The sequence below is a fragment of the Rissa tridactyla genome, chromosome 1, assembly GCF_028500815.1.
Source record: "Rissa tridactyla isolate bRisTri1 chromosome 1, bRisTri1.patW.cur.20221130, whole genome shotgun sequence".
In the NCBI taxonomy this organism is placed as follows: domain Eukaryota; kingdom Metazoa; phylum Chordata; class Aves; order Charadriiformes; family Laridae; genus Rissa; species Rissa tridactyla.
The window spans coordinates 217099283-217121237 of NC_071466.1; the positions used below are offsets into that span (position 1 = coordinate 217099283).

The 21955-nt window shown below is 47.6% G+C and overlaps 1 protein-coding gene across 1 annotated transcript in view; it reads left to right on the forward strand.

Moving 5' to 3' along the window:
* The window catches only part of EXOC4 (exocyst complex component 4), a 430815-nt gene that overhangs the window by 343233 nt on the left and 65627 nt on the right, over nt 1-21955 (forward strand). Inside the window, exons 12-13 of the mRNA XM_054189731.1 lie at nt 8403-8539; nt 15636-15791. Of these exons, the coding sequence (XP_054045706.1) occupies nt 8403-8539; nt 15636-15791 (293 nt within the window). The remainder of the gene's footprint in view (nt 1-8402; nt 8540-15635; nt 15792-21955) is intronic.

Consider the following 21955-nt stretch of genomic DNA (forward strand, 5'->3'; position numbering starts at 1 on the left):
TAAAAAAAAAAAAAAAAAAAAAGATGCACGTTTTGCTTTTCGTCAACATTCTTGTTCACTGGAGCAAGTGTTTGCTGGATCACACGGTGCCAGGTAAATAAGAGCTATCCAAGGCCTTGTTTGTGCACTCGTTTGGCTGCTGCAGCGTCACATTTAAAGGCGAGAGAGAAATACAGCGTACCCTGGGCTCCCGTTGGCATCCGTGAGGATGAAGGCGCTCAGGACCTTTCAGAATAAAGCCCATAAAAAGCAAAATAGCACCTGCAAGTGAAACGGGCAGAGTTACGGTTAAAAGAAGAAAACAGCCCTTGGAGTTGGGAGCATTTGAGAAGCAAAGTTGTAGTAGGATGTGGAATAACCATAGTTAACGGGCGGGATTCTGCAGAACTGATACTGGAATAATGAGTTTTGCTGAGAAAAAACGCTGTGTGGGAAAAGCAGGCGATCAGATTTTGAGACCGTAAAAAGAGGTTTTGCATTTAAACACGTATTTGAATTGATACGTACTAAAAACTCCGGCCCTTTGTAAACCCTGGATGTACCACAGAAGAAAACGAATTGAAAAGCCCCCTTATCGCTCGGTGTGAAATAACCGCTCGTCAGTAAAAGAGACGATTTAGACTTATCATCTTTCCTCTCTTAGCTAAAATAATTTTTATTTTTTTAACTTGGTTTCAGGGTTGTTTTTTTCTTTTATCTTAGTGGGGGTAACCACCGTGCTGAGATACCGGACCAGGGGTGCGGGTTGGCTCCCCATGGCAATGACGGAGCTGGGGCAGCACCCAGCTCTCCTGGCCAAGCCCGTGCCCGCTCCCCCGGCCACAGGGCTTATGTTGGCTACTTTTTAGACATCAGGTAGCTTTAAGCAGCCAGTTTATCACAATATTCAGGGATAACTGGCCCCCCCGGCTCCTGCTTTTCAGTTTTGAATGGTTTCCATCTCTAACTCTGCTCTAATAACACGTAATGTCATCTGACGAGATGAGAGAATTGTTATTTCAGTGGCCTCGCAAAGATATTTGTTAAACTGCTGGGATCTGGGCAAAGGGAGGGAATGCGTTTGTGTTTTTTATCTCCCTCTCCCATTGCCCTTCAAGGTGCTGACAGCACCGGGTATTTATCAGCTCACGAGAGCCCGTCCAGGTGTTTAAGCAGCTCAACTGGTAAAGCAAAGCACGTGCTGGGAGATCACCGCAGAGCTCCGTTTCGCCCGCCCGCCGAGTAACAAACCGTTATTAATTGACAGCAGAAAAACCAAATTGCAACTGGCAGACTAACGCTGCGGAGCATCGCGGGTCAGAGCGCAGGGGGAGGCGAGATGGCAGGTGGGGGCGCAGGATGAGGAGGGAGCTCGGGCAGGATGGGTTTCCTATTTTAGGGCCGATTGCCTTGGGTGTGGTTTTTGGCGAAGCTCCCGCTGCTGATGAAACTCCCTTTGTCTCTGTAAATGTCCTGTTAACATTAATCATAATAGTAATGAACCATAGAAAAGAACAGCCCAGGTTGGAAGGGACCTCAAGAGATCATCTGGTCCAACCGCTGGTGGGAAAGGAAGCCGAGATGAGATTGTTCAGCACCCTCTCCATTTGCATCTTGAGACCCTCCAGCGATGGGGACTTTACCGTGTCCCTGGGGAGGTTGTTCCGGCAAATGATTGTTCTCATTGTAAAAAATGTTGAGCCGAAACCTCTCCCAGTGCAACTTGTACCCATTCCCCTTTGTCTTCTCCATGTGGCTCCTAGTGAAGAGAGACCCTCTGTCCTCTTTGCGGCTGCTCTTTAGGAACTGGTTAACGTCATAATAAAATTAACCCCAGTTCCTGGATCCTAGACACCAGATCCTATATGATATTTGGAGAATTGCACATTTTTATGCAGAATTCTGTATGACAGGCCAATATCTAAGAGCACATTGAGCTCAGTCCTCTCTCCACAACCCTATTATATCTTATTGTATCCGGTGGCGTTATAGAATCATAGAATCATAGAATGGTTCGGGTTGGAAGGGACCTTGAAGACCATCCAGTTCCACCCCCCTGCCCTGGGCAGGGACACCTCCCACCAGCCCAGGTTGCTCCAAGCCCCGTCCAACCTGGCCTTGAACCCCTCCAGGGATGGGGCAGCCACAGCTTCTCTGGGCAACCTGGGCCAGGAGCTCACAACATAGTGAAAAAATTCTTCCTAATATCCAATCTAAATCTACCCACTTCCAGTTTGAATCATGCTGGTGTGATACCCGACAGCGGCAATGCTGAGCCGGGATTCCAAAGTTTCCATCCCTGTCGCGCTCCCGCGGGCGTTGCTGTGCCGAGGGAAGTGCTGGGCAGCCTCTGGCCCTGTCTCAGGCCAAGCAGCTTCCAAGCTGGAAGCAGATGAGATGGAGCAGAGAGACTGAGCAGAAAGACAGGGGAAAAAAAAATCAAACAACATCCCGCGTGCCCTGGGACTGGTGGGAGCGTTTTGCCTAGACCTCCTCTGTTACTTGAACACTCTGTTACTTGAACACGAGAGCAGCAGTTTGGCAGGTGCCTGCAAAGAGATCTGGAGAGGTGGGTTGGGAACGGCCAACGCTACGATATGGAGAGTGGGCCCAGAGGGGAACAAGGAAGAGTGAAGTTTCGGAGAAAAGAAGCTGAAAAGGATCTTAGCTGGATGCTGTTTTCTTGGGATCTTGGTTAAAGAAGGGGACTTTGCTGGTGTTCGCCTTTCCCCGGTGCATGCCACAGAACACGGGTGGCACCAGGGATTGCATTGGGGCTCCTGAAGAAGAGCGTCCCTCTGGGACCCTGTGTTGTGGCTTTGGGAGGTGCTTGAGCCCAACAGCAAGATGCCAGGAGATCACCCCATGCATTGCTGGCCTTCAGACGGATCCCGAGCTGGCTTTCACCACATGCCCATCAGCTTCGTTGCGTCCATCCCAACCTCTACAAGTTCATTTCTGCAACTCATCGCAGAGTGAGGGACCAGCCGAACACCCACAGGTGCCACAAGAAAGCAACACCAGCCTTCCCAGCAGGAAAGGAGACACTCCACAGTCTCCTAAAGCACAACCACCCAGTTCCCAAGTGCAGCCCCCAACTCCCTTCACAGGAGGAACCGGAGCAATTGGTGGGGAAGTTTGTCACCGTAATGGATGATGACACAGGACACTGCACCCGAGACAGGTGAAGCTGCATGAGCAGAACAAATCTATATGGATGGTGCGTTCTTGCTGGGCAAGGCGAAGGCTTCCTCCTCTGACATGGTGATTTATATATTTGCAGCTCTTCCCCGAAAAGTAGTGCCCCGGTGTGGGTCACCGGAGCCGTCTGCTGAATACTCCTCAGTACCAGGAAAGGAGGATGGATGATGTTTTGGAAAGGCAGATGCTGGGAATTTAACATTTTTAGGGGCAGCTGAGAAACTGTAACTAAAAAAAAAAAACCACCAACAAGAGAATGGACGAATAAATGTTGCACGTCAAGGTGTCAGTGTGAGACGTAACCACTGGTGTCCTTTGGGAAGGGTCCCAAACCTGGAGCTGTGGGTCAGCGCTGAGCTCGAAGAGGTTTGAAAACCTTTCGTCCCTCCTGTCCTGCTTTCAGTTACAGCTCTGCTCAGTATAGTACTTTTAAAATTGTGGGGTGTCAGCGAAACTCCAGCTTAAAAATTAGATTAGGCTTTATTTATTTCTTCCTTTAAGGCAGCCACGTCCAGCACTCATCTGCTGCCTTCCTCTGCCAAGGCGTCTCGAGGAGATTTTTAAGTGATGGGCAATAATATACTAATAATCGACAACCTTTCCAGTGCCAAGGTCTCTTCCTCCATCTGCTGCGTTTTCCAGAGCCCATCGCATGGCGAAGGCATCCCTGCGCAGGTACATTCCCATCTTTGCCTTCTTCCCCCAAGAAAAGGATGCAAGTGAACGGGCACGGGAGAAGCTGTGATTTCTGCAGGAAAAAAGAAAAAAAAAAAAACAACAACAACATTCAGAGTGGGGATTGTTCCTCTAATCTAGTGTTTCTCACCGAGAAGTTAGAGAAAACAAAATGACAGATTGAAAATCTGAAGGTTTGTGTAGGCTTGACCTGTTGTTTTGAACTTCTTCCGCGTGACGGGGAATTGCTGGGGAACCAGCTTTATTGGAGAGAAACTGCATTTGAAGGGAGCCTTCAAAACGTTCCTCCAGCTGCATTGTTTTACATCGAGTGCCCTCTTGCTGTAGAGGAGGAACTGAGTCATTTTAGAAATTTAGGTGGGGTTGCACAAAACAATAATCCCAAAAGGATTATTGGGATGATACCTCTGGATCTGCTTATTCTTCATCACTCCGGGCCGGTGGAAGCCCTGCGGTCGGAGCATAAATTATACCTGCCCTGGAGCTGCTTTACGTTATCTGAAGCTTCAGCACAACTGAGAATAAGGGTCATATCTAGGAATAATGATAAATATTTGCCAAATACGTTAAAAGATCAAACCCACGGTGTTAATAACGAGTGGTGCTGCTCGGCTTTATCCTTTTACCTCGACAGTAGCTAATGGACAGGAGGAGGACGTAAGGAGGAGTTTCTTCTTATTTTTAGTAGCCTTAAGACTCTTTTGAAACCTTCACCCGGCTGTAGGAGTAATGAGTCACACCCTGGGCGCGACGTTAGGATTCAGCACCACGCAGCGTTTTCAGGTGCGAGGAGAGGAATATTGTTCTGCGGATGAGTTTCCTTGTTAGCGTGGGTTTTTTTAAAAGGCTTCATTGAAGTGTCTTGCCATAAAATTATGCTTTGATCATATCCATTTGCTGTTAATGAATCCAGATGGGTTAGGGGCAACCGGATTGTAACTCTCTGATAATACGTGCGCTGCCTTTCATTTTCTCGCGCGGAGTTTCAGAAGATCCTGCGCTGGCCCAGCTAACAAATCCCGCTGTATTAATGTGTCCTAATGCATCCTAATGCACAGCGTCCCCAGAGGCACATGCAGATGTGTCGGGATTGCTTTGGAGAAGGTTAAAATGTTACAGAAGAATAGCCATTACATATCTGGCACTGTCTTCTTTCATATGGTAATCGCCTTTTTTCCTTTCTTGTATTTATTTATTTTTTTAGGTCATGCAAGTGGCTTTGTATTTCCTTTAAATCAAAAGATCTTATTCTGAAATCAAGGTATTGGCAGGAGCTTAGCTGTGATTTTAATGTTGTTGTACAGAGGAGAAAGTAAGTGGGAGAAACTACGTAGAAACCAGCAATACCTTCTCTTTTAACATACAGTCTTTGGCTTTTTAAGTTGTTTGCTCAAATGTTGAGTTACATAAAGAAATAGAAACAGGGCAGATCGAGACCGGGTTTGATTCCTCATAGCGTGGTTGCACGTCCATCCCATGAAGTTTGCTCTCCCCCAAGGATGCCTGGAAGGAGAGATGTTTCCCCTGGTAAACTAGGAGAGATCAGTTAATTGCATGGGTCTGATGAAAATCCCACCCCCCTCTCACCAGTGAAATACAAATGGAAAATTAAAAGTAGGGTTTTTTTCATGCGAAGAGGAGAAAAATTGCTTTTATCTTCCTGGTTGCTACATGAGTTGGGAAGGGTTTATTTTTTTCTTCCCTATGTATAAATGGAGCACTGTGTCCAGTTCTGGGCTCCCGAGTTCAAAAAGGACAGGGAACTGCTGGAGAGGGGACAGCAAAGGGCTACGAAGATGATGAGGGGACTGGAGCATCTCTGTGCCGAGGAAAGGCTGAGAGCCCTGGGGCTGTTCCGCCTGGAGAAGAGCAGACTGAGGGGGGATCTCATCAATGCTCATCAATGGCTAAAGGGCGGGTGTCCAGAGGATGGGGCCAGACTCTTCTCCGTGGTGCCCAGCGACAGGACAAGGGGCAACGGGCACAAACTGGAACATGGGAAATTCCATCTCAACATGAGGAAAAACTTCTTTGCTGTGAGGGTGGCAGAGCCCTGGCACAGGCTGCCCAGAGAGGTGGTGGAGTCTCCGTCTCTGGAGACATTCCAACCCCGCCTGGACGCGTTCCTGTGCCACCTGCTGTGGGTGACCCTGCTCTGGCAGGGGGTTGGACTGGATGATCTCCAGAGGTCCCTTCCAACCCCTGCCAGTTTGTGATTCTGTGAAATGTTAACTTGAATGCCTCATCCTTAAGGATCAGGATCAGCCCCTGGAAGGTGACTTGGATTTGGATTGAAGCTGGACGGCACCTTCTGTATTTTCCATTTGTGCAGTCAGAGCTGTTCCCGTGGCTCACGTCAGCGGGTTGGAGAGGCGCCTTTTCCTCTGCTGCCGGACAACCACCGGCTGTGGCAGCACCTTTAAGCCATCTAGGTGCAAAGTGAAACATCTCTGCTTGACCCCCTTGCACTGATTGTGGTTGTTGGGGCTTGAAGGTTGAAGGACCGCAGCTTCTTCCCCAGCCCAAATGCCGTTAAGGTGTGAGTACGCCCTGCGTCTAGTCCAGTGGATCTGATGGATCTAATCTCCCCAGATCACTGGGTAATTTTCCCACCGCATTTATCAGCCCAAAGTACATGGGTTTGAGTTTACCCTTAAGGGAAAAGCGCCAAATCAGTCTCCCGTTTTAGTGGGATTTGGGTAGATTCTTAAAATGCCGCTTTCTCCCTTGCCGGAGTCGGCCTGGCACGTCGAGCAGGGATAGCAAAGAGCCTGGGCGAGGTGTGAATCCTGCAGCTAATGAGCTGTGCTCACGCCGCCGAGACATCGGTATGAGAACAGCATCCGTGGCTGCTGCAGCCTCTCCATGTCCTTCTCTGCTTCGTTTGCTTGCAACGGCTCCGGGTTGCAAGTCCTTTAGGGTTGGTTGTTCTCCTCCGTGTACATCGAGCCCAGGGTGGGATTGAATATTTATTAAAACACAGATACTTGTAGTAACAGGGGAAGCAGCATAAACAAGAGCATCTGGGAGGCAGCTATGCCAGACTACGTTTTTGTTTGGACAAAATAATCCCAAATCATTGCTAATTACAATATGAAAGATCGTCAGTTCCCGTGATTTGCTTAAGAGCAAACTTAATAAGATACAAGAGCAACCAAAGAGAAGGTGGTTGTTTGGTTTTTTTCCCTCCAAGTACAGTTGTGAGCCAAGGACGTATCAGGAGCAGCACAGGCGGTGGCTAAACCCTCCTTGAAGCCCCCCCACGCGAAGGAGTCCTGTGTGCTCTGAATGAGGATGAGCTCTGCAGACGGTTTTTTACCAAATCAGGGACAGGTAGCGGAGCAGAATCAATTCCCGTCACTCACGGGGTTGCTCTGGAGGAGCCGGATTATGGATCAGGGCGATGCTGCCGCGCTTTAATCTGGAAATCAATAGAGAGACGGAAGTTGGGCTTGCGGGGATGCGGCGGAGACAATGATTTGGGGTTTGATGAGATTTTGCTCTGCAAAGAACTGAGTCACTAACTCCTCTTCGCGTCCTGATCAACGCAGAGAAAGGGCTAAATTCAGCCTTGATGCAGCTCTCTGAGGGTCCCTGGGGTCCCCCCGTCTAATTTGAGTCCAGAAATTCTCAAACGAACCAGGGCTCCCAAATGCTTCAGTCTCCTTCTTTGCCTTTGCGCATAGCTCAGGAATAACCCTTCGCTCTACCGAGCCTAATATTAATTCCATTTATATCAACTTGGGACTTTGATAACCTTCCTTCTGTCTTGTTTGTAGCAACCGAATTAAAATACAGCAGGCAATGTTATAAATACAAACTGTGCCAAGTCACCTTGGGGTGCCGCAGAAATCCCAAAATTCATGCGGAGCTGTTGAAATCTCGGACGTTATCAGATACGTGGTACGTCCTTCTGCAGGCTGTCCAAACTGGCTCGTCTGCAGCACATGGAGCAGCGTTTTCAGTTTGCGGATTCGCTCTGTCGTTCCTAATGCGCCCCTTGGGGTAACAAAAGGGTTGCAAGGTCCTACTTAAACCTCAGCACGTGCAGTTTGTATGGATGGGAGCGGTGGGTGAAATCCCTGGTCTTCAGGATAGTCTGCAATCTTTGAGTCTAGAATTATTGGTCAGGTTGAAACGCTCGGGGTTTGCAAGGCCCAAGCGAAGCTGCGGGTACCTGGTTCCTCTAAAAATCCCACTTTTGCATTTTGAGGTGTCACCTAGTGAAGGAAAGACCTGGTGAACTCCGCTGGTCCTCAGCCACTGGTAAAAAATCCAAACTCTTTCAGACCTGGTAATCAAATCCTTAAGCTGCCCCCGTCCATCCCCTGCATGGTTTCCGCCTTTTCCTCGTTGGTTCTGTTTGACGTCACTCGGTGGCGTGGGCTGCTCCAGCATCTGCTCAGCGTCGGGGAGCATCAGCTGTACAGTTGCATCTGTCACGCTAATTAGCACGACACGAGAAGGCTGAAATTAAGATTCACGCTGAACCGCTCTTCATACTTGTGCTTTTCTTTCTTTTCCAGAGCGCGGTAATTGTGGAGAAGACCATTCAAGACCTGATGAACCTGATGCACGACTTGAGCGCCTATTCCGACCAGTTCCTCAACATGGTGTGTGTGAAGCTCCAGGAGTACAAGGACACCTGCACCCTCGCCTACAGGTACAGGAAGGCTTGGAAACTGCTGTCCGCTGGAGATACTGCTCTTGGGCTTTTGCTGTTTTGCCGTGAGTAGCCAGGAGTTACTTCTAGAAGTCATCTCTGCTGGGATGGTCAAGGATATTTCCTTCTAGGTGGGGAAAAAATCCAAATTAATGATCATTGGCATTTGAAGAGTCTTGGCTTCCCAGAGACTTTATCCACATCACGCTGTGGTTTAGGCTCTTTAAACGTGGATGGCCATGGTAGTAGAGCTTAGAAACCACACAGCTTTTCTCTGAATCAGGCAAAAGGTGACCTCACGTTGGAGATGGAGCGTTTAAGGCATCATCTTTAGCATAATCGCTGTCTATAGCTATTGCTTTCTTGTAAAGCAAGTCAGATCCTTCCATTTGAGTGTTCCCAAGCGATTCAGCTATATTTTAATCAATTCTATTGACATTTGGGTATTCAGGTCTTGTGGCAATGTGGGAATTAGTAACCACAACACACCCTATAAATACACACACACACTGGGGTTTTGTGAAACTTTACCAAAACGCTTTCCGTAAACCTGTTCTTTCAAGGAGCCATAAAATGCTCCATCCGGGGCTGTCTTTGTCGGTGTTCTCGGGTGATCTGTGATCTGCTTCCCAAACCACGGCGCGGAAGCTGAATGCAGAGTGCTCCCACTGGGCACGGGCTTATCGTGCTGGGTTGTGGGGTTCGAGGCCTTCGGGTACTTGCTTTATCATTGATTCCCTGGGTGACCATCGGTAAGTAACTTACTCTGCGTACATCCCCGTTGCCCATCTGTAAAATGGCCCTCCCTGGAAAGGGGGAACAGGACCGTGTCCCGCACCGCGGCGATAAATACTTGAGTTGAAAGACACTAAAGATGCTGCAGCAACGTGGGCTGTAAGAACTGCTATACATAATCTCCTGTAATGGCTAATTGAGGCCGGCGATAGCAGGGGAAGCTGAAAAAGCCCCTTGTGTTTTCCGACCGAGAGCATTAAGAAATTATTTCCTATCGCCTGGTTTCATTCAGGAGAAGCTTCCTCTGGCGAGCGGCTGCGCACGGCCTCATTATTATTGTTATTAATAACGCCAGCAATAGCAGCGAGCACATAATGTGGACTAAACTTCGTCTGAGCGCTCATGTAAATTGGTAGCTGCTCGTGTGCCGTTGTCCAAAATGCTCGTATTTTGCATGAAACTTCACTGGCTGTAGCCAGACAATAGATGTGATTTTTTTGGCTTGAACTTAAAGGTCCTTCCTTCCTTCCTTTGCTGATACCATTCCTGGCTTTGGCACCTGCTGGGGAGTAATTAGGACAGCCCTAATTTGGCAATATCCTGATTACAGCAGGAGGAAAAACAGGAAATGTTCTAGTTTTGCTGCTGGCAAATGACTGACTGAAATAGAAATCTATATACATTTCAAATGATGCAGAGGAATACAGCGGCTCCCCTGCTTTCCCGGGACGAGCGGTTCCATCCGCGGGGACGTTATGCCCTCTGCAGGGATCTCGCGTCGGAACGGCTCCGCGCAGCCTTGCCCTTTGCCACCAGGGTCTTCCTCGAGGATCTGGGACGGATAAACCTTTGCGTCAGTAAAGTTAGTGGAGGAAGGATCATTTATAGCCGCTTAAAATCAGCGTGAACTCCCTCGAGCTGTGTATGCATAGGATCAGGCGAAGCCATCGGAGCAAGGGAGTGTGTGGCCGTTCTTGAGACGTCAAGATAGGGAGAATTTGGGAAGCCAGAGAGACGGTGCGTGCAAGATTTGCACATGGCATTCGTTCGTTCCCCACGCGCGTGTGTTTCTTGAAGGGCAATACGAGCAAACGGGGATGAAATGTATTCAGATCCAGGCTCCTCAAAGCCAGGCTGTTTTATTCGGAGCCCTTTGCAGAACAGATAGCTCGGTCAGGAAGACAGCGCCGAGAAATGCACAGCTGAGATTTTTTTCGTGTTTGATTTCCATTTGGCTCTGATTTTCTAGTGAATGGGGGAAAAAAAAAAACCAAACCAAAATCCGACCCAGCGGGGCTGGATATGTGTGGGTTGGACATTTATATAAGTAGCAAGTATGGATTTTCTTGCTTTAATTGATGGCGAATTTCGGAAGCGTGTTGAAGCTGATCTAGGTGAGATGTCTTCCGCAAATCACATGCTTGTAAGAAGTGCAATTTCAGTTTGACGCAAACAGTTTACAAATGCGCGTTATGTTTTCGGACTAGTTTACGAGGGGCTCGGCATTAAAATGAAAGCGCAAACGGGAGATGGAGCCGCAAAACCTCCCGCTGTGTGGCAGTGCATTTCTTAAGTCTCGTCCAGCCTCTGTCGAGGTGCGTCTTCAGCAAATTTCTATGAAAGCAGCTCTACTCATGAGTATAATTGTATAATTAAACCATTTTTACGAGGCTTTGCGAAATACCGAAAGGCCATAGAAGGAATCACAGGGACAAACCTGACGAGGTCAGGGTAGCTACCCTTAACATGAGTCTTTCTTTTTAGTCTCTTGCCAACACCCTTCTTGGACAAGCTTCTCTATCTTGAGCACTAAAACTAATCTCTTTCCATGTCTTTCTACATGAATTGGCCCCATGTTTAGTTATGTCCATATCGAAGTCGCACATTTTCAGTTTGTTGCCCAATTTTAAGCTCTATCCTGTGTGTCCACCCCCTTCGTAGCCGTCTTCATCCTCCCTCCCTCGAACCACTGTCCTCTTGCACATTTTTCAGCCGATCGGAAGAGGCTGAGTAAAGGCACCGCTCACCCAAATGAGTCTCTTCAGTCCGTAAAAAGAGATGGACATCTCCAAAGAGTGGTTCGCCTTAATTAAAAAGTGCCTAAACTCTCTGGAGGTGCTCAGCTCTCTCCATCGGCTGTGAAGGCAGCTTCTGGTGACCAGCCTCCTGGCTGAACTGTCTCAGCCAAATTCCCAAGCTTAGGTGGGATTATAATTGGGCCTATATCTCTCGAAACGATGAAGAAAAAACATATATCTCGGCTCCTGCTTTCCAGCCAGGCAAAATAAAACCAAGCCCCTTTTTACTGATAAGGAAATGAGGAGATGAATTCGTCCAAGCTGTGGGGTCTGCGGCCAAACGGGATTTCTCGAGTCCCCAGGAAACGCTCTTGCCGCTCAGTTTACTACTTCTTATTGGCATCTTCCTCTTCTTGCGCTAACTTTTGGGGTTTTAAGTTGCCTTTTTGACTCTTTTGGGGCAGGGGTCTGTCTCCCTCAGACCGTTAGGTACCTGGCACACGCTGAACACGCTGCTTTTAAACTCTTAGCAGTGCGAGCAGCGCTCAGCGCGGAACCATCACCTGGGAAGAGAAAAAAAATTATTCAAAAATATGTTTGGCACAAGGCGACGGAGTCCAATTAGCCCCTGTGGCCCCCAGATGTTTTCCTAATGAAAAGCCATGGCCCCCCCAGCTGTGTCCGGGGAGGTTCCCCATCAATCTCCCTCCTCCCAGCTCGGTGCCGGGGTGGTGGTGCAGATCTGGGACCATCACTACCGGCAGATGTTTTCTGGTTAAAAACCACTGAGCTGTGGAGAGGTGAACGCCCCTCGCTCATGTGCCGTCACCTGTGTAAGTGTTACACCTATTCCCTACCCGTCCCCGGGAGCCGGGTACAAACAGATGGCATTTTCCTTGGCCCGTTGAGCTGTGAATTAATTAGTCGATTATGGCCCTGGTGCTAGCAAGTAACCCTATTACAGCAGCAGGAATAATTACAGAGGAGTTTGGGAGAAGGGGGGGGGGGGGGCGTTTGAAAGGAAGCGTTTTGAGCTGTACTAAAACATGTCATCCTGTCTTGTGATAATTTACTCGAGGACCCGAATTAGATTGACATTGATAGAAGTTACGGAGGTTGAAAACTGGCTGAGATGCTAGAAAGAAAATGTGGGGGAAAAGGAATTTTTAATTGATGGGGAAAGCTGGGCGTCTAACGGAGATCGGGTACGTAGCACCTTATTTAACATCTTCCTTAATGAGGGGGCGGTTGGAGTAAAACCAACCTGTCAATAAAAATTAGGAGGTGTTGCAGCCATGGGAAAGAATGGGGACATAATTCCAAGGACCCACGTAGTGGTGACCGTGTCCCAGCATCAATTAATTTGAAGCTCCCTATTGATTTCAATGGAGAATGTGGCTCAGGGCTCCAGTGGCTCCGGCACCCATGAGTGCCACGTCATCGAGAGGTGAGAAAAGCTGGAATCGTGTGGGTTAGGCTCTCGGAAAACACCGGCCTTGGAAAAGCAAGGACACCGAGCTGGGTTTACAACTTGCTATAAGCAGCTAAACAGCCTCCCCTCTCTCCTCCCCAACACCCACTCCAAAAAGCAATCGGATTTTTGAGGAGAGCAGGTAATAAGGATCATAAAACAGAGAAAGTAGCTCTGTCCTCTCTATAACTCCCATCAGAAGACTCCCAAAGATGACTTGCGTTCGTAGACATCTGAAGGGCTATGATAAGGCTGTAAATAATTGAGGAGAGTAAACAGTGAAAGTGGTGAGAGCTGAGGCTGCTGTAAGGGGAAATAACGGGAGTAATGGGATGAAATTGAGTAAAATAAAACCCGAGCACAGTATCAGGATTTTTTTTTTTTTTTTTGTCCGAGAGTTAGATTTGTTCGACTGTGAAATAGACTCCCAAGGGAAGGAGACTATTACTTTAGTCATTTAAATCTGGAGAGGACAAAGCACTGGCTAATATATTCAATGAACAGTTGTCTCGGCTTGGCAGAGAAATGACCAGATATCATCAAATTCAGTTTTTCCGTCTCGGATGTCAGAGATTCTGGTGGAGCTTTTTTTTTTTTTTTTTCCACCTCGGTTTTCACTGGGGTGAAAACAAGAGACCTTTTTTTCCTGAGTGGAAAAACACCAAGTTCCAAACAGCAGCAGAAGGCCAAATTGAAATTTTGACGCTGCGGTCTTCTGGGGCTGGAAACAAAATTCATTCTTTTGTCTGTGGCAGATTGAACATGAAATTTAAAGCGAAGGAAGATTTCTATGTAAGTGCATGTGACAAATTCATTTTCACAAATCGCGTGTGCTTATGGAGCAGAGGTTGTTTTCTTGGTGGTGGGTGAAAGGAGTGCTAGGTTCCTCCGGGCTGGTGGGAGAAGAAGTATTCTGCTCCGCATCAAGGTAGATGAGCGTTGCCTCCTATCTCAGTGCTTTTTTTCACTGTTTTCAACACGCAGCTACTCAGTGTGTTGTTACTTTTATTTCTATTTATTGACCAAAACATACCTTTCAGGAAATTTGATATGAGACCGGTTAATCCCCATAAACCCCTTAGAAACGTGCAGGGTTTTTATTGTAGTCTTGCACAACCCTTCCCCAAATCACCACCTGGATGCTAGTGACAGCTCCGAGCATCGGTTTGCCCCATGCAGCGTCCTAGCGTGGAGCCAGGAGTCTGCAGCCAAGCGAATGGCTCTGCAAGGTCCACGTTGAGCTGACGTGGGCTGAGCCCGCACAGATGCGTCCATCCAGTTCTTGGTTGACAGATCCAGTGTTGAATCTCCGCATCTTTTTGATGCACAGAGTTTCTGTCCATGTCGGAGAAGCCGTTTCTTCTTGGGGGACAGTAACGGGAAAAGACCTGTTGGGCATTTATACTACTTGAGCCCCTTGCGTTGGAGGACACAGCAAACACAGGTTCCACAGCCTTTCTTGTATTTTTATGTATTAGAAGGTGATTAGTCTCTTAGCACACAAGGGGTGTCTTGATTCTGTTGTTAACCTGCAGCTAAGCCTCTCCACAGGAACAGGACCTCTGAGACCTTTTCTTTCCAGATGCTTCCTTTCTCAAGTCACACCGTGCTTGCCGCTTGTTTGGTGGGTTTGCTGTGTTCCCGTTACAGAGGGCAAGAAAAAATCCTACTGCTGCCCATTGGAGGGGTCACCACCATGCTTTGAGTGATGTGGACAGGTAGCACGTGTTTCTTCTTGGGCTGGAGAAGCAGTCCAACTCGTCACCAGGCAAGGACCTCCTAGAAGAGCCTTCCAGGTGCTCACCAGAAAAGGAAATCAGTGATAGGATCTAGAAGAAAACCCTAACTCCTGCTTGCCTTTCGCAAGGCCAGGCTGGATGGGGCATTGAGCAACCTGGTCTAGTGGGAGGTGTCCCTGCCCAAGGCAGGGGGGTGGGACTGGATGGTCTTTAAGGCCCCTTCCAACCCAAACCATTCTATGATTCTATGAAGAACCCCTCTCAGATCCTTGCTGTCTACTCAACAACCCAGGAACGGGAGAGGACTTTGCTCTCTCTAGTCACAGTGTGCCAGTGAAGTAGCAAACACTGATGAGGACTATGCTGATGGTTGTTCATGAGCGATCACGACACAAGAAATAGGCAGCTTATTGACTCCTCCAACTACAGCATCCCGTTTGTCTTCTGCAATTGCCAGTGAGGAATTCACATTAGTTTTACACTGCCAAAAATATTAAACAAGGAAAGTCTTCATAATTGGAATACACCGTGATCTTTGATTCAATTTCACAAATACGTACAGTTATCTGAAATCTCTATTATTAGATGTTTTGGATGACTGGAGAGAAGATCCTGGAGCCTTCATTTCCTGTCATTGCTTCAGACCTGGTCCCCAAGCTGGGCCAGCTGGTGTACGGTGAGCTGGTGGCTTCCACCCAGGTCTTCCTGGGCAGGTTTCCACGCTGCAGTCACAACACAATCAGCAGCGGCTGGCGAGCTCGATTGAGATTGCAGAGAAGAAATGAGCCATGGAGAAACTACTTTCTTTCTCTTCGAGTATGGAATGACCTCCTCTGCACGTGTAAATGATTGCAAGTTGAATGATTTCAAGGGTGGGGAGAATATGGCCCTTGTCCCTTTAGAGGACTCTATCAAAGTACATCGAGAGTTATGAGTTTGAGCAAATTTTATATCCTGTCCACCTGTGTTGCCATGTTCTCCCCACGAGCGCTTTGTTGAATTCCTCTTTGGACCCTTTCCATAATGCTTAATGCACATTTGTATGTGATAGGGATTTTAACGGATATGTGCGGAATTGCGTGAAAAGTACAATTCGCTTCACGCTAATGTGATTGATGCTGCTTTCCCCGTAGGAGCATCGTGCAGTCGGATGAAAAGCTGGTGATCAGCGCGTCCTGGGCTAAAGATGATGATATTAGCAGGCTCCTGAAATCTCTGCCCAACTGGAGCAACATGGCTCAGCCCAAGCAACTGAGACCCAAGAGAGAGGAGGAGGAAGACTTTATAAGGTAAAATATTGTATGCAGTTGTAAAAGGGTTTCAAGGAGAGTAGCAACAATGGTAAAACCTGCTGGAAACACAGTAATTACGGTGATTGCGTAGCTGTTGGGTCCTCAGGTGTGAGGATAGGTTGAGATGTGATCTTTCCTCGGGTGGCGTGATGAAACTTGAGTCTACTTGCGTGCTGTTACGCTGCGTGGTTTTAAAGCCAGGCACCAGCTTTGCTGAACTGAGAACTTCATGTGCGTTGCCCAGGTTTGGTTCTGTTAAGAAGGAGAAATCATTAGGGAAATTTTCTGTTTCTGGGCTTTGCTTATCAGTATGTATTTGCTTATCGTATGATGGATTGGTAGATAAACCGTCCTGAAGCTCCTTATCCTTCAAGAGAGAGGAGAAAGCAAAGCTTCTTCTCAGATGCAGCAAGGAACTGAAGAGAGGGAGGCCATGGTTCAGTAAGGAGGCTTCAGTGACAGCACCAGCTTGCTGGTTTCCTACCCTTATTGCTCATTTCTGTTCGCTCTGTTGTTCAAACAAGGCTGTTTGAAGAATCGTGCTTGTCAACCAAGTCAGGAAAGTGGCTGAGACTGGGGAGGGAAAGGAAGGGTCGTTTTTACTTCAGGCAGATCCTTGTCCTGGTTGATGGCGCTACCCTGATCGCACATGCAATGAAGAGGGCAGCAGTCCGTGACCTAATGGAGGGGCCAACTGGTTGTACTGGACAGGAATTTCCAAAACTGGCATTGTCACCAAAGCTGTCCTCCATTTGAGCCATGACCTCATGGTGTTTCTCCTCCGTCCCGACCCCAGGAGCTCTGTAAGGAGAGTCAGGTGAAAAATATTGGTACCTCCAGAGGGGATTCTTTCAGAGGCAACTTACTGTGGCCAAAGCAGATTGTTACTACCTTTTCAGGCAGGTGAAAGCCTGTAAGTAGGCAGATTGCCTTTCCCTGCACACTGTAAGTGGCCTAGTCTCTGAATCGTTGCCATATCCTGAAGAAACAGGTCCTCTTTGTCATTCCAGCGAGTCAAAAAGCTTGTCTGCACACTCCCATCACTATTCATCACTTCCTTGATTGGCATTTGGCTATAAAACTGTAGGAGTAAGTGAAGCTGTTGAAAATTAAAGTCTAATTTGCCCAGATTGTCATTTTACTTATTCACTGAATGCAGGCGCAATAGCATAAAGATGATACAGTCTAGAGAGAGGAACGACAAAGAGTATAAAATATGTCTAGTCACAGAAATGTTTGCTCGTGCTGCAGTGGGGATAATCAGCTTTGCCAGTGTTTTAAAAAATCTGCAGCGGTCGTGGAAGAGTGAGGATGCAGAGCCCTCGAGGTCTTTGTGCACTCCCTGGGGTTTTTTGAGATTCATGGGTTCGGTGCCAGCCTCCATCTTCGCCTTCACGTTCTTCCTTTGTTTCTTGGCACAGAAAGGTGCTCGGGTGCCCTCCTGGCTCTTACTGTGATTTATGAGCCTTCAACATGGGACACCAGAGCTCCCGTGCATGCAATGATGGGTTCTACTGGAAGAGCGTAACCTCCCAGTGTAAATTCTTGGCCAGGCTAAATCTGATGGCCAAGCTCAGTCTGATGCTAGGAGTGCCAACGTTTTGATCCTACTATTCTTTTTAGTCCAATATGGTCATTTTACTATCCGTTAATTGAAGTACTTTGTGAAATTCTATCAGCAGTGTTAGAATGGAAAGCCTATTAGGTCATCTACGTTGAATTCATTGGGAAAAGCTCCGGTACTGTTCCTTTTTTCTTAGCCTAGGCATCAGAACCGAGATCTTTTCTCAGTATCTGTTTGCACAGAGCACCATGTACTAAGCCTCAGCTCCTCAGGGTGCTATGTGAACACTCCTGCAGCATTAATTTAAATGATAATAATTAGCCTGCGCCAGTTTTAGCCATTGATGCTAAGCGACATGGCTTATAAACTTCCTCAAGAATCTGCGCATGGTTGAATAGATCTCTCCTGAAAGCTTCAAAATAAAATTAATTGCTTGTCCAATTTTTTGTCATCTTCCTTCCATTTAAGCAGACTTTTTTCAGACTTTCTCCTAATAAAAAGGAACATGATTTCTTCGCTGCTGTTGCTTCTTTTCTCTTCCTCTTGGCACTGCTGATGAATTGGGAATAATTCTGCTGTGGCCTGAACACTGCAGTGGAGCCAAAGGGAAATGGCTCCTGCGGATACCTTGGTTATTAGGGTCATGGCTGTAATGGGAGAGCCTGGGAGAGCTCATTTTATTCTCAATTTAACCATCCAAGGTATTTAAAACCCTGATATACAGATACCCACCTGTATTCATGGGCCCCGCTCCTCAGCTAACAGGGACAGGACTGAGCATCCTTTTCTGGAAAGGAAGGTTTAAGCTTGATGAAACACAGGAGCATGTTCTTTTTGGACATAAAACAAGGCTGACAGCAGTGCTTGGAACTACTACATCCCTTTATGAATGTCGCTGAGTTAAATATGTCCTGAAAGTTTACCACCAGTTTTTGTACCGTGGCAGGAAGAGATGTCAATGCACAGTTTTCTTTCCCTCCCCCTCCCCAGGTTTCCTGTAACTCATTTGTTTAATTAAAAAGAAGAATCCAAACGCGATGTCTTTGAAAAAAAAAAAAAAAAACCTTCATGCGTATCTGTGTTGACAGTGATTGATTTTGTTGTCTTAACCCGCCACTATCTCTTTTGCGAATAGATGTCAAAAGGCAGGGTAAGATACTAGCAGAATCTTCCCATTAATATTCTGGTGTGGTTGGCCAGACAAAGGGACCTGATTGAGCATATTATAGTAGCTGAGAACTTGGCAAGGGGAGAAAGGAAAGAAAAGTCATGCCTCTATTCGTATAATTAGTTTTTAAAGCTCTGAAGGCTATTTGGCACCGGGGCGAGTGTGAAATATGCTGCCCTTATCGCTTTATAAAGGTTAGCTTTCAGTTCATTACCGAATCAGATACGTTGGTGATAAAACCCAAAGATGTATCATTTCCAGGTTTGCCTTTGACGAGGAAAAGCAATGTAAAAAGAGATTCAGATCTGGTCGCGCTCGAGTTACAGCAGAAATTCTTGGGTTGTGGTGCAGCTCTGCAGCGGAGGGGTGGCAAGGGCGCTGTGGACCCGAAGGGAACCGCGTCGCTGGGGCGCTGAGGAAGGTGTGCTGGGAATTCATGGGGCAACACGTCTGCCTTGAAACCCCACGTGGGTCAGAAGATCACCCCACAATGCCGATTATTCTGGTTGCAGATCTGAGATACCAAACCTGCGTTAGGAGAGGGCTGGTGGTTTCCTTCTCACCTTTTGAATCCAGCAAGCTCCTGAACGCTGAACCTGGGATCAAATTCTCAGGCTAAAGTTAATAGAGCAATAAAAAAACACTTCTCAGCATCTCCATCTACCATATGACTTTTCCTTTCACTGCTTTTGGTGTCGTAGTGAGGATAACCCTGACTGCAGGGTGCTCCAGCTGCCTGCTGCTTCCTCCCCTGCATCTTCTCCTCACTTGAGGATGCTCATAGAATCATAGAATCATTTAGGTTGGAAAAGACCCTTGGGATCATTGAGTCCAACCATCATCTCCACTCTACAAAGTTCTCCCTTACACCATATCCCTCATCCTCACTTGCTCTCCGCTAAAAGGAGGGGGGTGTATTTGAGCAATGTGGCAGGATACCTGAACAGCAGCAGATCCTTCACTAAATCAGCCCAAATGGCATTGGTCAAAACAGTTGCATTATCCCTGCTAATTACAGAATCACGGAATGATAGGGGTTGGAAGGAACCTCTGGAGAGCATCTAGTCCAACCCCCTGCCAGAGCAGGGTCACCCAGAGCAGGTGGCACAGGAACGCGTCCAGGCGGGTTTGGGATGTCTCCAGAGACGGAGACTCCCCCACCTCTCTGGGCAGCCTGTGCCAGGGCTCTGCCACCCTCACAGGAAAGAAGTTTTTCCGTTCAGATGGAATTTCCCATGTTCCAGTTTGTGCCCATTGCCCCTTGTCCTGTTGCTGGGCACCACGGAGAAGAGTCTGGCCCCATCCTCTGGACACCCGCCCTTTAGCCATTGATGAGCATTGATGAGATCCCCTCTCAGTCTGCTCTTCTCCAGGCTGAACAGCCCCAGGGCTCTCAGGATCTCTTCTCTCCTCCTGGTTTAGTTGATGCTGATCTTCTGACTGTATTTCCAGTGTAAAACTGGAGCCTGCGTGCAGATGTGGGTCTGCTTTGGAAATGTGTCGCTGTTGGACAAGACAACAATGTCAGGCTAAAGGAAGAGAGCAGGGATGGGCTACAGGGTGTCCCTCCAGAAGGCGTGATGGGAGCAAGAGAGGTACCCTCCAGTTTTGGATATATATTGGGACTGTGTTTTGGGAACCACTGTCTCGCCTCAGCTCCCTTGGGGCACGCAGAACGTCTTGCTTCTGTCCGAGGAGAGCACATCATCCATCCAATGGCAGCAAAGACACTGGGGTACGCTCCAGAGGATGGTATCTCCTCTCCCTTCCATTTCGTGGGGCAGAGTGGACGCAGCGGGTTGGTGGGCAATTAAGCGCATCTCTACTCCAAACGCAAAGCTTTGGTTAGCGCTGGGAGCAAGATGAAGAGGTAAAGGAGGTTTTGGTCTGAGGCACCGCAGTGTATTAGAAAGGCTCCTGTGAGGGAGCCTACACTTGCCTCTGGTGAACCTCATTAGGTTCCTCTCTGCCCAGTTCTCCAGCCTGGATTCAAGTTCAGAATACATGTAATCCTCAAAAAAAAAACAAATCCAGCCTAAATCCTCCAAAACTTCTTTGCCTTCACAAGATAAGCAAAAGTAGAAGGAAACTCCTCGGATACCAGAGGGCAGTAAACTCAGGAGGTTGGTCGAGAGCTCCTGGGACTAGTCACAGCTTGAATTATTTCAGCTGTTTCCAAAGGGTTCCCCGTGGTGTAAACTGCCCATTGTGTAAATAAACAGTCTGCGCAAGCCTGAAAAAGCAGAACTGGGAACGAGCTGGGACAATTTGCATTGGACTGTTAAGTCCTTTCCTTGATGCAAAGGGAGATCTGTGATGGCAGAAGCATGGAGTTCAGGTCGTGCCTTGGGGTAGGGTGATCTTCCCTTGTCCCACCTCTCTGGGCAGCCGGAAAGCACTGGCCAAGGTTTCCATCAAAAGCTAAATGTCGGGTTCTTCCATCTGCTGTCTGGTGGGTGGTTTTCATAGCGCTGGGTTTGGAGCTTTCCATTATTTTTATTCTCTTTTGCTGTCATAGTGTTTCTCCTGACGCATGGTCCTTTTCTGAAGCCTTGGTGTTTTATGGAAGGCTTTTCCCTTTCTTTCCCTCTTAGCTTTCCCTGCCATTCTCAGATGTAGCTTTTCTGTCTCGCTTTCCTTGTTTCTTTGCCTCTGAAGGATAAAAGATCTCCCTCTCCGATTTCTCAGGCTCTGTTCATTATATTGGCAATACTTTTAAAGGCTGAAAGGATGATTTTGGAAGATTGGCAGCAGACTGTAGACCTTTTTTCCCTCTACCGAGACTACGAACCTGAGCGTACTGTAGGTGTGAGCCATTTCCATTTGATGACAGTCTACTCCTTTATGGGAAATGGGTTTCTAGATCTCTTTTTCGGACCCTACAGGAAAATGTGCTTCATCACGAGCACAACCAATACTAAATCCCGTTGCTGTCAAGAGTCTCATCCGAGAGGTGTAAAACTGAGTGAGCGCCTGGATCTTCACAGGGCACCTCCGTATCCAAGAAGTTTCCTTCTGCCTTTGCTTATCTTGTGAAGGCAAAGAAGTTTGGGAGGATTTAGGCTGGGTTTCGGGTTTTTGGAGGATTACATATATTCCAAACCTGAATCCAGGAAGAATCTTCCAGCTTCGGATTCATTAATCCTACAAGTTGCGTTGTCTGTTGAAAAGAGTGCAGCAATGCCCAGCTCTTCCAGGGTACTTTTTTCGGGTAATGTGTGTGCCCCTAAACTGCATAGCGGGGACGGAGGGGGAAGGCAGAGGAGAAATGTGGAGATTGAGCTTCTCCGCAAAGATTTAATAACAGCTCCTGCTTTAACGAGATTCTGTATCGCTAAATCACATCGTTAGAGCGACACAATATACTCCAAGACGCTTCCTTGTCGGCTGTGATAAATCGTATAATATAAACTTAACAAGACCAGAATA